The 14644-nt window shown below is 42.8% G+C and overlaps 1 protein-coding gene across 1 annotated transcript in view; it reads left to right on the top strand.

The window, feature by feature from the left end:
- The window catches only part of LPIN2 (lipin 2), a 59129-nt gene that overhangs the window by 23213 nt on the left and 21272 nt on the right, over positions 1 to 14644 (top strand). Inside the window, exons 3-6 of the mRNA XM_082853717.1 lie at positions 4651 to 4746; positions 6989 to 7290; positions 13445 to 13552; positions 14181 to 14340. Coding sequence (XP_082709843.1) covers positions 4651 to 4746; positions 6989 to 7290; positions 13445 to 13552; positions 14181 to 14340 — 666 coding nt within the window. The remainder of the gene's footprint in view (positions 1 to 4650; positions 4747 to 6988; positions 7291 to 13444; positions 13553 to 14180; positions 14341 to 14644) is intronic.

Genomic DNA, 14644 nt, shown 5'->3' with positions numbered 1-14644 from the left:
CTATAAATATAAACCAAAGGGTTAACTTTTCTAAAATAGTTTTAAAACAGACTTTGAATTTGCATCCTAAAGAAGCGTCATTCCGTTTTCCCAGCTACATTAGATAAATGGGTAACCTGCAGAGGTGAAAATTTTGAAGGACGATATTAGTTTGAATCTTTTATTTTTTATTAAAGATAAAATAACTTTAAATATTTCATTTGTACTGTTTAACTCTAAAATTTTATATAACAGCAAGTCAACGAACATGGCTATTTAAATTATTTTATATGTCTAACTTCTAGTTGAAAAAATGTAATTAAGTCATCCTGAGAAACTTGAAATCTGGCATTACAGGATGAATTTAGTTTTTCCCTATCTTCTTGCCTATAGTCCAGAAAAAAAATTTTTTTCATTACTTTTTCTGTTCCCACATAACTTTTTCAGTTAGAAACATTCTTCCTATGATTGTGGAAGAAGCTGCTATTATTACAGCTGCTTTAGAAACCTTAGATGACGCGAGATGCTATGTGACTTCAACTAGTTTATTATGAAGAAAAAGCTTAAACACTTATCTGAAAGCGTGTTTTTCTTCAGCCTGGGAATTTCTGGCAGTACTTTGTTTTAGAAGAGTTAGGAGTTCATGCCATACGCAACTTTTTTAGCAGTAAATGTTCCCAGTAATAAAAAGCACTAAGAAGGCTGGCTGGGATATGAGTTAGGGTTAGTGTTTGTCCTATGGAAACTGCTTCATGCAGCCCTTTCTTTTAAAAAGTAGAAGAAAAATGAGTTTTTTGTAAAATAATCATTTTATTAACATTTCTGAAATTACATAGGGATTTTTTAGTATAGGATTTTAAACTTATTTTGTATTCAATTCTTAGTTGCCTGTTTTTCTGATTTCCTTTTATAGTGTTATCCTTTTTTTTTTACAGCTTTATTTTATAATTAACACACAATAAACTGCACATATTCAAAGGATATATTTGGTAAGTTTAAACATGTGTGTGCACCCATGAAACCATCACCACCATCAAGATACGGAGTGTTTCGTTGTCCTGTCTTCTTAGTCTCCTCCACTCCGTGACAGTTCCTCAGTCTTTGTTTTTTATGATTTTCACATTTTTTTAGCTTATGTTAATTTTAGATGTACAGACAAATTGCAAATGCAGTTTTAAAAGTTTCCATAATCCTTCACCCAACCTCTTCCCCTAATGTTCACGTTTCACAAAACCATAGTTACAATATTGTATCAGAACCAGGAAATTAACATCAGTATAAACCATTAGCAAAAGACCTTATTACGATTTCACCAGTTTTTCCACTACTGTCTTCTGTTTCGGGATCCCGTGTTGCTCTCACCCTGTCTTCTCTGGCATATGACCTTGACTTCCGTCAAGGTCTTTCCATATGACCTTGACTTCTGAAGAGTACAGCACAGTTACAGTGTAGATTGTCCCTCAGTGTGAATTTGTCCGGTGTTTTCTCCTTTTGGTGAGAATAACGCCGCGCGGGGGTGTGCCCTTCCTGGTGCCTCCGCTGAGGAGCCCCGCCCTGCTGCTGTCTCCTTACTGGTGATGTTAACTCTGATCACTTGCTGAATGGTGTCTGCGAGGTTTCTTGGCTGTGAGTTTACCTGTGGGAAGAAGCTTTGAGACTGTGCGCATACCCTGTTTCTTGTCGTGCTTCCACCATGAATTTTAGCTTTTACACGGTGGACTTTGCAGCGGCTATTGCTGTGGTGTTTCCCAAATGGTGACTTTCTATTTCCATTCTTCCTGCTCCAATTATTAATTGAAATTGTACTTTGTCAAAGAGCTTTTCTTCTCTTATCTACTTAATTATTCAGTTATTTAATTAGATCAGTATGGACTCATGGATATTAATTTTACCCTGTGGGTTATAGTCATTATTTCTGTAGTTGCTAAGATTGTCCCAGATTTGGCTGTTGGACGCCCCTTCCAGTTGAGTCCTTTCGAAACGCTCCCATCATTTTTTGAGCACTTCCTTACTCTCTGGCACCATAAGATATTCCAGGAGACTCTATTTTCCCTGCCTCGGCCCCAGAATTATTTTTATTTCTCCAAGGAGCCTTGGTTCCTGTTACTGGAGAACAGTATCTGGAAACAAAGACGTGGTCACTGGGTGTGCTCATTAGCCTGAGGGTATAATTGCTTGTAGGCCCTCTCAGCCAGCAGAGCTAGAAAGTCCATGTATGTATGTACATACACGTGCCCACACCTGCATCTGCGTCCGTCTGTGAAAATCGGGAGTTCACAGTGATTCCTCCCTCTCCAGCCGATCGCCACAGGGTTCTTCCTCGTCTCCATATCTGTAGCTTCTTTCTCTGACAGTGAGAAACATGCTTCTCGTTATCTACAGTATATTTACGTATTTGTTCAGTACTAGAATACACATAAAGTAGTTTCAGAATTGCTGACCCATGTCTGTGATTAAAAAAAAATTACTAACTACAGTACAGTATTTGTTTATAGTTCTTTTTGTCTTCGGACTTAGAATTCTGTAGTCAACATACCGTTTTTCAAAGTTACTTAGTTTTCTTCTTCTTCCCTTCAGTGTGGTTATGTTATTCATACGTAGAATTTTCAAAACAAGCATTGACAGCATATGTCAACTAATATTTTTTAATATGATGTTACTTATCCCATCATTCCGTGGCTCCTGGGAAGATGGAGCTGCCTTCCATGACTGGATGTGAACCAGGGCTCAGTCTCTGGTCAGAAGCAGTCGTTGGTCTTCCTTGGGACATACCCAGCAGACTCTACAGTTGTTCGCACCACGAGGGCCATGCAGAGCTAAAGACACTGAGGTTATGGACTGTTCTACTTCTGTCTATATTATGCCTTTGTGTGTTCATCTTTATATCCCCTGAACAGTCTAAAACCAGAGTTTACAAGTTATCCGTAAGAGTTTTGAAAGTTGGTATTTATTTTTGTAAAATATTTAAGAGTATTTATTCACAGCTTACAGATAAGCAGTTACATTATTTTTAAGTGATATGGTAGTACCTGATATATATGTGTGTATGTGTATATATATATATGTATATGTGTGTGTGTGTGTGTGTGTATAAAAACAAACATTCCTCACTTTGCATAGTAGTGCAGACCATAAAAATGGGCAAGCTGAAACCCTGCAAAAGGAAGCTTAGTCGATGAGGGAAATTAGGATTCTTCCACGACCTCTGTAAGCTTTGGTCAAAACTTTTAAAAACTCCTACTGTCAGTTATAAATATATAAGAAAATGAAAAATAGTAAAATAGTGTTTGGTGCACTGCAATTTAAAACATTAGAAACAATGAGAACTAAATTTCTTTGTAAAAAACTCGTCAGGAGTAGTTTGAACAGGGCTTACCTTCTTGATGTAACACGCTATGGAACAAGCATCTTTTCTTTGTCTTGGTAAATTGTCCTACTCCTTTCTAAGTCTACATCAGCTTCTAGCTTTTCATCCTTTGAAATTCCCATGTCATGAAGTATCTCTGGGAGTTGCTTCAACCTGCAGGTTTCTGCCTGTGTCCCTTCCTGTGGGTCTTCATCCTTTTGTCTCAGCCATGTTCCTCCTTTCTGCTATAAACTCACCTCCAGGTTCCTCTGGCAGCTCATCCTGAGGCTCCTGTTCGCAAGGTCGGCTCTTTCTTCTGTAACTGCTGATGTTCGGTTTGATTTTACTTCCAGCACTAGTACTGTTTGTTTGTTTACTGCTCTCTGATCTCGGCCAGTTGCCTCTTTCAATTATCCATTTTATAAAATGTCAACTGGCTTTACCACTGGGAGACCAGGAGGCAACACAACCACATGCTTTGCCGCCTGTGTCTGAGCTGAGTAACAGCTATGCTGGGACTGGTCACCGACAGACTTTGAAAAAGTGACGTGATGAGTTACTGATCGTGATGGGCATCTCTTATGTACGTGCAGTCGCTCTTCTGTATCCATGGGTTCTGCATCCAAGGATTCACCCCACCTCGGATCAAAAATATTTGGAAAAAAATTTTTCCAGGAAATTCCCAAAGCAAAACTTGAATTTGCTGCATGCTGGCAAGTATTTACGTAACATTTATGTTGTATTAGGTATTATAAGTAATCTAGAGATGATTTAAAGTACACAGGAGGATGTGTGGAGGTTATATGCAAATGCTACACCCTTTTATATGTAAGGGACTTGGGCATGAGTGGATTTGAGTATCTGAGGAGGGTCCTGGAGCCAACCCCCTGCGGACACCGCAGGACGGCTGTGGTGACCTGTGGATGGAAGAGCTGGTGGTGAAACGTGTGCCTCTCCTGCAGTTACGCAGTCAGCATACTGTGGTAACTGAGATTTCTGCTGATCTGAGCCTCGCACGGTGAGGCCTGGCTGTGCTGTAACCTCCAGAGGGGCTCAAGTGTGTGTTGACGATGACATTTCCCCCATTTTATGACATTTGAGAAATTAAATATATTTTAAAAATTTGTCATGAAAGTAGGTGATGGGACGTTTACTTTCAGTCTGGTGGTGTAAGGGTGGGACGTGGGGCAGGAGGTGGGGTCTCTCTGGGGCCGTCACCCTGGGAGCCTCAGTACTACGTTTGGCCTGAGAGTCCAGAGTCTAGGCTTAGTGGAGCCTGAATGACAGACTCTTAACGCCAAGTCACACTTTGTCTCTCCTCGTAGATCGACATAGAAATCAATGGCGATGCAGTGGATCTTCACATGAAATTGGGTGACAACGGGGAGGCTTTCTTTGTGGAGGAGACCGAAGAGGAATATGTAAGTCCTGGTGGGTCACATCCACTTCACACGTTGTGTCAGGCCCACGGTGCACATCCCAGAGCAGAACGTTTAGCTTTCATGGTGAGCTGTGTGGACGATTGTTGCTGGTTAGACAAGCTTTAGTTTTAGGTTGAAGAACTCGGCTGTCAGAAAGGAGCTGGAGGGGCAGGAAGTTTCCCCGCACGAGTTCCAGGCTGCAGGGTGTGCTGAAGGCCTTGGCACTTACCCCTCTCGTGAGCTTCCAGTGACTTCATTAAGGGGTGTCTGTACAGTTTACACCTTGGCCTGAATACACTCAGTTCCACCTGAATAATCACGGCGTATCTCTTCAGGCCGTGTCTGCGTGTGTACACGTGTGACCTTTAAATTTGGGAAACGTGTTTTGACGTTTTCGTTGGGGACATTACATCCCAAACCTTGAAGAGTCAGGTGCATTAGTTTATTAAAGTCTCAAGAGATTTAAATTAATTGGCCTCTGCCCTTTATGAATGATTATTGCACGTTTGGCCTCCTTCAGCAAGGGAGCGCGATTTGCCCCACTCCCCTCACGTATCCACTGATGTGAATGTTCCTGAGCTGTTCTTGATTGATTTAAAATGGATCTTTATAAAACTTCTTACAAGGGGACTTCCCTGGGGGCGCAGTGGTTGAGAATCCGCCTGCCAGTGCAGGGGACACGGGTTCGATCCCTGGTCCGGGAAGGTCCCACATGCCGCGGAGCAACTAAGCCCGTGCGCCACAACTACCGAGCCTGCGCTCTACAGCCCACGAGCCACAACTACTGAGCCTGCGTGCCGCAACTACTGAAGCCCGCGTGCCTAGAGACCGTGCTCCTCAACAAGAGAAGCTGCCGCATTGAGGAAGCCCGCGCACCGCAACTAGAGAAAGCCCACGTGCAGCGACAGAGACCCAACGCAGCCAAAACTAAATAAATAAAACAAATACATTTTTTTAAAAAGTAAAAAAAAAAAAAGCAGCTTCTTAGAAGCCATTGTTAATCTTTCATCATAAAGAATAAAATCTCAGCAAAAACAATAAGCTTCAAGTTGTTAAGGGCACGGAGCTACTTTTTTGGTTTTGAAGATGAACTGCCAGTTCGATGTCATAAATTCACAAAGAAAAGATAAACAATAGCAGAATGAGATCGTTTACCAGTTTTTACTTTAGCCTGGAAGCCAGCTGTGTCAGTACTGTTCTGTAAACAGCAAAGAAACAGTGTTTATGAAGGGGAACCTACCAGACCAATATTCTTCCTAGTATCTTAATTACTTGTTTTTATATTACGTTATTTGCATTTACTTGGCCTAGAGAAAAATTTTCCTCATCAGAGACAGAGGCAAAAGGCAGAAGGAAACAGTAAGTGAGTTATCATAAGAGTAAAACACTTTTGATGTAACCTGTCACACTGGTTAGGCTCCGAATAAATCAGCAGATGCAGTCAGTGAGAGGACTAGGTTCCTGAGGGTCTGTTGCCTGCTTCTCACATCAGTTCTCATGATTCCGTTTAAAACTATGCTTAGCAAGGTCAACGTGGAGAGTGTCAGCTTTCCAGCCTTTTTTTTCCCTATTCCATGTATGACCAAGTTGACCAGATTTTCTTTAGTATAATGTGCTTTTCTTTACAAATTAAAAAATTTAATTCGTTCAACAACCCTGGAATTACTGCTCTCTGCTACAGAGTATGAAGAAAAGTCCCTCTCTCCAGGGGTCACAGTTTAAATGGGGATAAACATTACCCGAACGCACCTGACTTCCAGTTACTGACCTTTTGTTTCTCTCACTGTCGTCACTTAACTGTATGTCATCAGCACCCCTGCCAAGTCAGAGCTCTGGGTGGAACTTTGTCCTTTAACTAGCTGCACGGTAGTCCCTAGTGTGGGTGTACCACAACGCCGTTCCCTGAACCGTGCTCGCGCCGATGGACATCGAGCTCATCCACCCCTGCAGCACGTGCATTGGCTGAGCTTCCACGTGCTCCGTGCTGACTCGGCACGTCGATTCCTCCACTGTGCTCAGCGACGTGGACCCGCATGAGCTGACGCTAAGCCCTGCAGGGGGGTGGAGGCCTATCTAGGTGGGGTGGGCAGTGCCTGAGCTCAGTGTGACATTCTTACCTTTGGGAACTAGGTAGGTATTCTTTCTACCGCTGTGAAATTTAGAGCCACCAAAAATGGTGGTGGTTCTGATGCACTGTACTGTTGGTCACTGACAACTTTTCTTTCTCCGTATTCTCTTGAAGGAAGAGCTTCCTGCTTACCTCGCCACCTCACCCATCCCTACTGAAGATCAGTTCTTTACAGATATTGACCCCCCTTTGGTGAAACCAGGTGGAAGTGAAAGACCATCACAGAGTTCAGACGTCTCCCACGTTCTGGAAACAGAGACAGTTTTCACCCCCAGTTCTGTGAAAAAGAAAAAACGAAGGAGGAAGAAATGCAAACAGGACAGTAAGAAGGACGAGCAGGCCGCTTCCCCTTCTGCAGAAGACGCCGTGGGTGTGGAGCTGAGCTCAGATGATGACGCGGCGGCCCAGTCGGCAAGGTAGGCTGGGGGTGGGGGTGGGGGTCTCCTTGCGCATGTGCTGTGGGCGGAGCTCGGCTGCAGCCGGTGCTGGTGCTTCTCCCCGGGTCTGCAGTCTGAGGTTTGGACTTGTTTTTCCCCTGTTGGCAGTTTATCGCGGAATAAGTGGGAGAGGCATTTTCTTTTTTCCTTTCTGCAACTGTACAAAATGTGCTGTCAGACACCTTGCTGTGGCACTAAAATATCGCTTCAAGCCGACCGGCATTGTGTCTCATTTTACCCAGTAAGTTTCCAAAAGCCAAGGAAATCATACGTCACATAGAAGATCTGAACCTAGTGCCTGGCGGGCAGGTGGGACGCCGGGGGTGTTTCCCTACCCTGCTGTTGGTGCTCTGTCTGTCTGTTCCTGAATTCAAGGTGGTGGTTTTGAGTTTATCATCAACATCCTAGTAAGCTGAGGGGGAAGGAGGGTTTTGTTTTTGTTTTGAAGTGAGAAATCTTGATCACTGTTATTTACCAGCTCAGTAGAAGAACTCAAAATAGATGACAGTTTTCAAGTCAGTGCAGTCTGGGGTTTAAAACGTAACAGTTTGGGGTAAACTATGTACTTTTTCATTCGGTACTCGACTTTCATAAGACTCTTCCCCCGTTCCGCTGGGTGGCGGCCCCGGCGCTGGACGGACCATGGGTGTGGCAGCAGGGTGGTTCTTTCCCTTGGTGACTGCTGGACAAGTGATCCTGAATGTCCACACCCTGATTGAATTGGGGTGCAGGGAGGGTGGCCTTACGGGGTCGACGCTGTCACTGTATGCTCTCACCTCGGCTGCTGGAAGGAGAGCTCATGCCCCCCTTGCTGGGAAGGTTACTGCTGTTCAGGTTCTCTTCATCATGGAGAAGAGGGGAGGTAACCAAATGTATACCAAGCATACACTCTACCTTGACGTCTAGTGTTTTATTTACTAAGCTTTTATTTTAAATAGTCAAGTCAAGAAAAAAACTTACTAATATGTTGTTGTTATAATTATGCTGTTAGTGAATAAGGTAGTAGAATAATCCCTTTTTGGCAAAACTGTTAACTTGTTTTCTAAAACTTTGAAATCTGGATTGTAAATCCCAGAGCAGATTCCTACATTTAATAATAATCTTTCACAGGTGAAATTTTTCCTACTCATCAGCTGTCACATGGTGACTCACTGCCCCCGCAATGAACGTATGAGACCTGGGTTTCTGTTCTGATCGAAGGCAGAATTCTTGTTAGAACCAGACAACAGAAGGCCGTAGTGGAACAGTACTTTAGACTCTGCAGAGCAGTGTAAACCATTTGTACATACAGAACTTTAGTCTGCAGTAACAAATTTGTGTGCCTTTTTTTTTTTTCAGAATCAAAACACTAGGTGGGAAGAGCTTAATTTTAAAAGTTCTGAACTCTACTTTTATATCACTGATTCCCAAAAGAATTTTAAGCTAATAAAGAAAAGTTCCACAGTTTCTTTTTTTTTAATATATGTTTTTTTCTTATTCATTCATTTATGGCCTCATTGGGTCTTTGTTGCCGCGCTCGGGCTTTCTCCAGTTGGCGGCGAGCAGGGGCTACTCTTCGTTGTGGTGCGCAAGCTTCTCATTGTGGTGGCTTCTCGTTGCAGAGCACGGGCTGTAGACGCGCGGGCTTCAGTAGTTGTGGCTTGCAGGCTCTAGAGCACAGGTTCAGCAGCCGTGGCGCGTGGGCTTAGTTGCTCCGCGGCATGTGGGATCCTCACGGACCAGGGCTCGAACCCGTGTCCCCTGCATTGGCAGGCAGATTCTTAACCACTGCGCCACCAGGGAAGTCCCACAATTTCTTAAAAAGGCACTCTTCCCATCCTTTTCTTCCTGCTTTCAATTTTTTAAGGGTTCTTTCTCCTTTGCTTCCCTAGGAATACAAACTAAGAGACCCTTTCAGATCTTCCATTCCTTGATTTCAGTGCTATTAAGAAGAGTGTAGGGACTCCCCTGGTGGTCCAGTGGTTAGGACTCCGCGTGTCCACTGCAGGGGGCAGGGTTGGGTCCCTGGTCAGGGAACTGAGACCCCACATGCTGTGCGGCACTACCCCCCCAAAAGAAAACAGAACAAAACGGTGAACTACAAGGAGAATGTAAACAGCTCCTTTAAAAGTTTTGGCTTATTTATAATGTGTAGGTAGGCAGGAAACATGTTCTTTTGAGAAAAACTTGAAATACACGCACCTGGAAATTTTATTTGGGATAGCACTGTAATACTCCCTTAGGCACCTTAATTCCTGAAAATATTTTTGCTAACTAAAACTTCCAGGATCTACCAGAAAAGACGCTGAAGTAACGTTTTGCCTCTATAAAGGGCTGTTGACATGTGTCCTTTGTTATAATAGAGCAACGTTTAGAACTCCTAAACAACCCGCAGCTTCAATTTAGGAAGGTGAAACATTTCTAAAACATGCAGAGTCACGTGCTAAGTGCACAAGTCATTGTTCTAAAGGAATTTTGTAAGTGAATGCACTGCAGAAGTATTAGTGCATGCCTTCCTTTTCCAGATTGTACGGAAGGCTCTATCAACCCAATCTGTAGGAGTGCTGGTCTGGTCCGCAGCGACAAATGCAAGACAAAATGTAACGGTCGTGCAGGTGTCGGCCTGAAATTCACGCTGAGCTGATAAGGGAGAGGACGGGGCCGTTACACGTCCGATTGTGGTCACTCTGGCCTCCGTTTCTTAGTCTGTGAAATCCGAGGACTGAACTGCACGGCTTGCCAGACCCCTTCCCGCTCAGCATGCAGATTCTATAATTGGAAATTTGGAGGAAGATATTCAGGGTCAAAAGTATTAACAGCATGTTAAAGAGCACATTAAAGAGTCTGAGAGAAAAAGATTAGGAAATCAACTGCTTTTGCAGTTACGAGATCCACAGATTATGGGGATTTGGGGAATTTGTAGCTTTTAAATACCTTCCCCTCCTCAGCCCCTACTGGGTAGGAAAGAAGTTCTGTTTTCAGAGAAGTTACCTAAACTTTGTTTTCAGAGAAGTTACCTAAACTTGATAAATAACATTCTATTTAAACTCCTTACTTTTCAAGAATGTCATTGATAATAGAATTAAGGTTAATTTAGGCTCCTTGAAGGAGGCAGCAGAAAGATGAAACTACTCTTGGAAGCAGGTTGGTGTTGTGCAGCCAGAGGAAACCCCTTTGTGGGAGCTGGAGAGGTCTAACCCACACAGGGCTTTGTGGGAGCTGTGCCTGATGGGTCTCCCCTCCTGAAGGTGGGCTTCTGGCTTGAGTGTAGCGTGGAAGCCTTGTCCGTCATTCCAGAGGACGGATGGATGGATGTACACATGTATATGTATTAAAAACAGTGCACCTGGGCACTTGTAGCCTCTGGGAAGGAGGAGACTTTTCACGTGGGATGATGCTATATCACAGTCTTGAGTGCAAACATATAAAACACTCAGCCGCTGGAAATGCAGTAACCGCAATGGAGGGTTACAACTATGCCGTCAGAAAGGAATCTCTACTTCTAATCCACCAGAGCAGACACACTTAGAGAGTTAGATCTGGGGGCCGAGTGGCAGGGGCCTGGGACCGCGGGTTCCCCTCCCCATCGTTCTGATCCAGGAGACACGTTGCCCAGCTCTCTTCTGCCCTGTCGTGAGGTATCTTGTGGGAAGTGTCCTGTATCCTAAAGCAAACTTGGATCATTGGTCACAGTGAGATCGATTGATCGGACACTGAGGGTGAGGGTCAGCGCTGTGTTGACGGTGGTGAACTTCGGTCGCGGTAGTTAGCAGCCCGCTTTATCTCTTACGTACTTGCTGCCAGCTATGTAGACTAAAACTTATCTAGTCCTTCTGATTTATCCCACGTAAATAATTCAGGCTCCGGATTTTGACTTTGTCTTGGTTTTTGTCCCCGTTCTTTAAAAACTGAGGTGTAACTTACATACAATAATATTCATGGATCTAAGTGTGCAGTTCAGTGAATTTTGATAGTTGTATACATCATGTAATTTCTGGCTTTTGAATGAGAAAAATAATCGTCTTAAAAAATGAAGCTGAGCTTGGAGTCGCGGTGCTGGGGCGTCTGTGAAGGCTGAAGTGCTCTAGACACACTTCTCACGAACTTCAGCTGAACCTCCGCCAACCACCCTGACCCAGCCTTAGACCATGTGCTCGGCCGCGGATCCTCTGCTGTTCACCGTTAATGCAGCTATTTGTCCTGTGTTTCAACGCAAATAGAGTCAGTGTTCACACTATTTCTCCACGTTCTAATCTATACTCTCCCTTATTACATCCTCGTGTCACATACTTAAAGTGACCCCGTCGTGCTTGGCCTCGCTGGCTGCCTGTCCTCAGCCACGTGTGCCGTTTTGAACGTGCCTGGCAGGTTTTCAGTGAGTCACAGGAAGGAAAGGAGCCTCAGCGTCAGCAACCTTTTCTATCACTCTGATGGGTCTAAGCTAATGGGCTCTATTTTTGTCCGGATCCGCCCAGAGAAGACCATGTCCTGCCTTCCTGGGCTTGTAAATTCTTAAATGGTGCCTGGTCTCTCTCTCTCTCTTTTTTTCAATATTTTATTAAATCCAGTTTGCTTTGCTGTATTCTTCTTGGCTTACCTTATATACTGTGGTGAAATACGTTCCCAAAACAAAATATGTTTAGTAAAAAATTTTCTACGGCATTTACGTTGCTCTTTTCAAACCACTTTCAAATATATGAATAGTAGTGGGCCAAGCTGTACTATCCTTTCAGATTTGGCAAAGAAGGACTGTTCGTAGCATCCAGTTTTCCCTTTTTGCTTCTATACCATTTGAATTTCCTCTTTTAAGATATGGAGTATTTTTACCTGGATTTCAGCCTTTTTCAAGTATATGTATCTTTCCCCTTGAATGAGGTGGTATGCCAGAGCTTAATCTGAGAGAAAGAAGATTAGGGTTAGGTAGACCTTAAATTAGGAAATGCAGCTACTTGGAAAAATAGTTACGTGTCAGAGTTAGTGGTAAATCAGAGCATGTTAAATGAAGGTGTAAAGAGAGAAAAGAAATAATACAAATTAATAAAATGGTTTCTATCCCTATTTTTAGTCTAGCAGATTAAGCGATAGACCGTCTCATCATTTCACATCTTACATCTGTCCTGGTAGAACATTGAATTTTCTGTAAGAAGCTCTTAAATTTGCTTTATATAGTGTTTTACACTTTTCAGAGTTGTTTTTCCTACTTTTCTGTATACTTTTCAGGGCTTTCACCACGACACACCACATAAATCTCACATCGACTCTCATCAAATAGACGGGACAAGAGAAAAATTTCCAACTTAAAGATGAAAAACTGGGGCCCACAGTGCTTCTGAGGGGTGTTTTCAAGGTTATATGGCAAGGTAGTTATATTAATTTTGCAAATTCAAGAAAAACAAAGGGTAAATTAATTAAAACCTTACTAGCATTAGTTAAGTCTCCTACAGTTCCAAGGTCTGTGAATGAATTTTGAAAGCATTTATCATACTTCGATGTCATCTTCCTCGCATCCCTACATCACGTAGATTCTAAGAGAAAGTTCTCAAGTAATGCTTGGGCCCAACCAAGAAGAAAATAAGTTCTGGGTTTTTAAGAGTCTTTCGGGTGGTTTTGAGCCATAGCTCTTGTCTTCAGTTGTTTGCTTGCTTACATTTTCTGTAATGTGCAGGAGAGTGTAGTGGAAAAGAACAAGGGCTTGTTGTTGGGAATCCAACTACTTGGGAGCTTTTTTACTTTGGGCAAATTACTAAACTCCCGTAGATCCTTGATTACCTAATACCTAAAATAAGACTTTACTACTTCAGATTTGTAAGAATTGGACGCAATATATGTAAAGCCTTAGTTTTCTTCTGGTAGGCTCTGAATCAGACACCCCTAACAGATGTAAAAAGGAGTTTTTAATCCCACCTTCTTTTCTGTTCCTCCTGTTTATCCCATGTTTAAATGGTGATTGCAGTGGTGTCCGGTGTGTAGCAACAGTGAACCCTCTTCTCCTTCATATTTTCCTTTTAAGAGAGTTAGTTATTAATCATTTGACTTTCTTCATTTGTATAACTTAGAACAGTGTGTCAGTGAGAATTGGGGGATATTTTAAAGCTGACATAGATGTCATTGTTTTGTCTCTCTCCCCCCCCACCCCCCCCCCACCCCTTCACAGAGGATCTTCAAATGCTTCCTTAAAGGAGGACGACTACAAGGAGCCTCTGCTTTTCCATTCTGGAGACCACTACCCCTTATCTGATGGGGACTGGTCCCCCTTAGACACGTAAGTGTTCTTGAAATTTCTCCATTTCTTAAAGGAAGGATATACTGATAGCTTTTCTGTTATTCAACTTGATGATATTTCCACGTCTCTCACACAGAAGAGGAACTGAATGTGTGCTTTTAACATAAATATAGACCTTTCCCCTCAATAATTATTTTGTTCCTAAACTTGATCTGACTTATTCTCAGAGTTGGCCAGTGTAGACCTGTATCATCAGCATAGAATTTGACCCTCTACAATTCTTTTTCGTGTCAACTACTAACTGTAACTGTGGTTAATACTGTGAAGAAACGTACAGTCACACTTTGTGTTCAAATCCAGTTTCTCTCTGTATTATGTTAACCCATCTTGCCATGCATTTTCTCTGCTATAAATTACCTTTCTCATTGATTTCTTGTGAGAATCAAGTGGGATAATACATATTATTGAGGACCCGGGAAGTCCACAATAAATGCTAGTTGGCATTGTTTTTATTATTATTAAAGAGCTCAAGTGGAAAGGTAGCCTTTATATCTGTGGGTGAAATAGATCTATTCAAACTTATATTTCTTTTCATCTCTTGAGCTTGGCAAGAATGAGGTTCCTGACTTGTTAAGAGTCATCACATTTCTTTGTCCTGTGTTTGCAGCCCCTACACCCCGGCGGTGTGTCCTAAGAGCGACTCAGAGCTGGAGGTGAAACCCGCCGGGAGCCTGCTCAGATCCGAGTCCCACATGGAGTGGACGTGGGGAGGGTTCCCGGAGTCCACCAAGGTAGAGGGTTCGCCGGCCTGCGGAGTTGAGGATGAGGTCACAGGAACATAAGTGGTGGTGGTGCCCTCGTGTGGTTGCATAAGCGAAGCCGAGTTAACATCTCTGATAACGTTTGTGCTATATTTATAGCGGAAGGAATCCAACATTTTGTGTGTTCCTATTTCATAAATAATGTTGATTGTTAACATTTTAATCAGGAAAATTTTTTAAGTTCCTAAAGGAAACTAAAATTTCCACTGAAATTTTAAAATAGGAAATTGATTACGAAAGCTTTTTTGCCAGCTCAGGGTGAAAGAAGGAAGAATTGGAAAGATGCATTTCCTGAGAGGGAAAAAAAAAT

Source organism: Leucopleurus acutus (assembly GCF_964270905.1).
Source record: "Leucopleurus acutus genome assembly, chromosome: 13".
NCBI classification, from domain to species: Eukaryota; Metazoa; Chordata; class Mammalia; order Artiodactyla; family Delphinidae; genus Leucopleurus; species Leucopleurus acutus.
The sequence above is the reverse complement of the archived record's forward strand: the minus strand, read 5'-3'. Positions and strand labels throughout refer to the sequence as shown.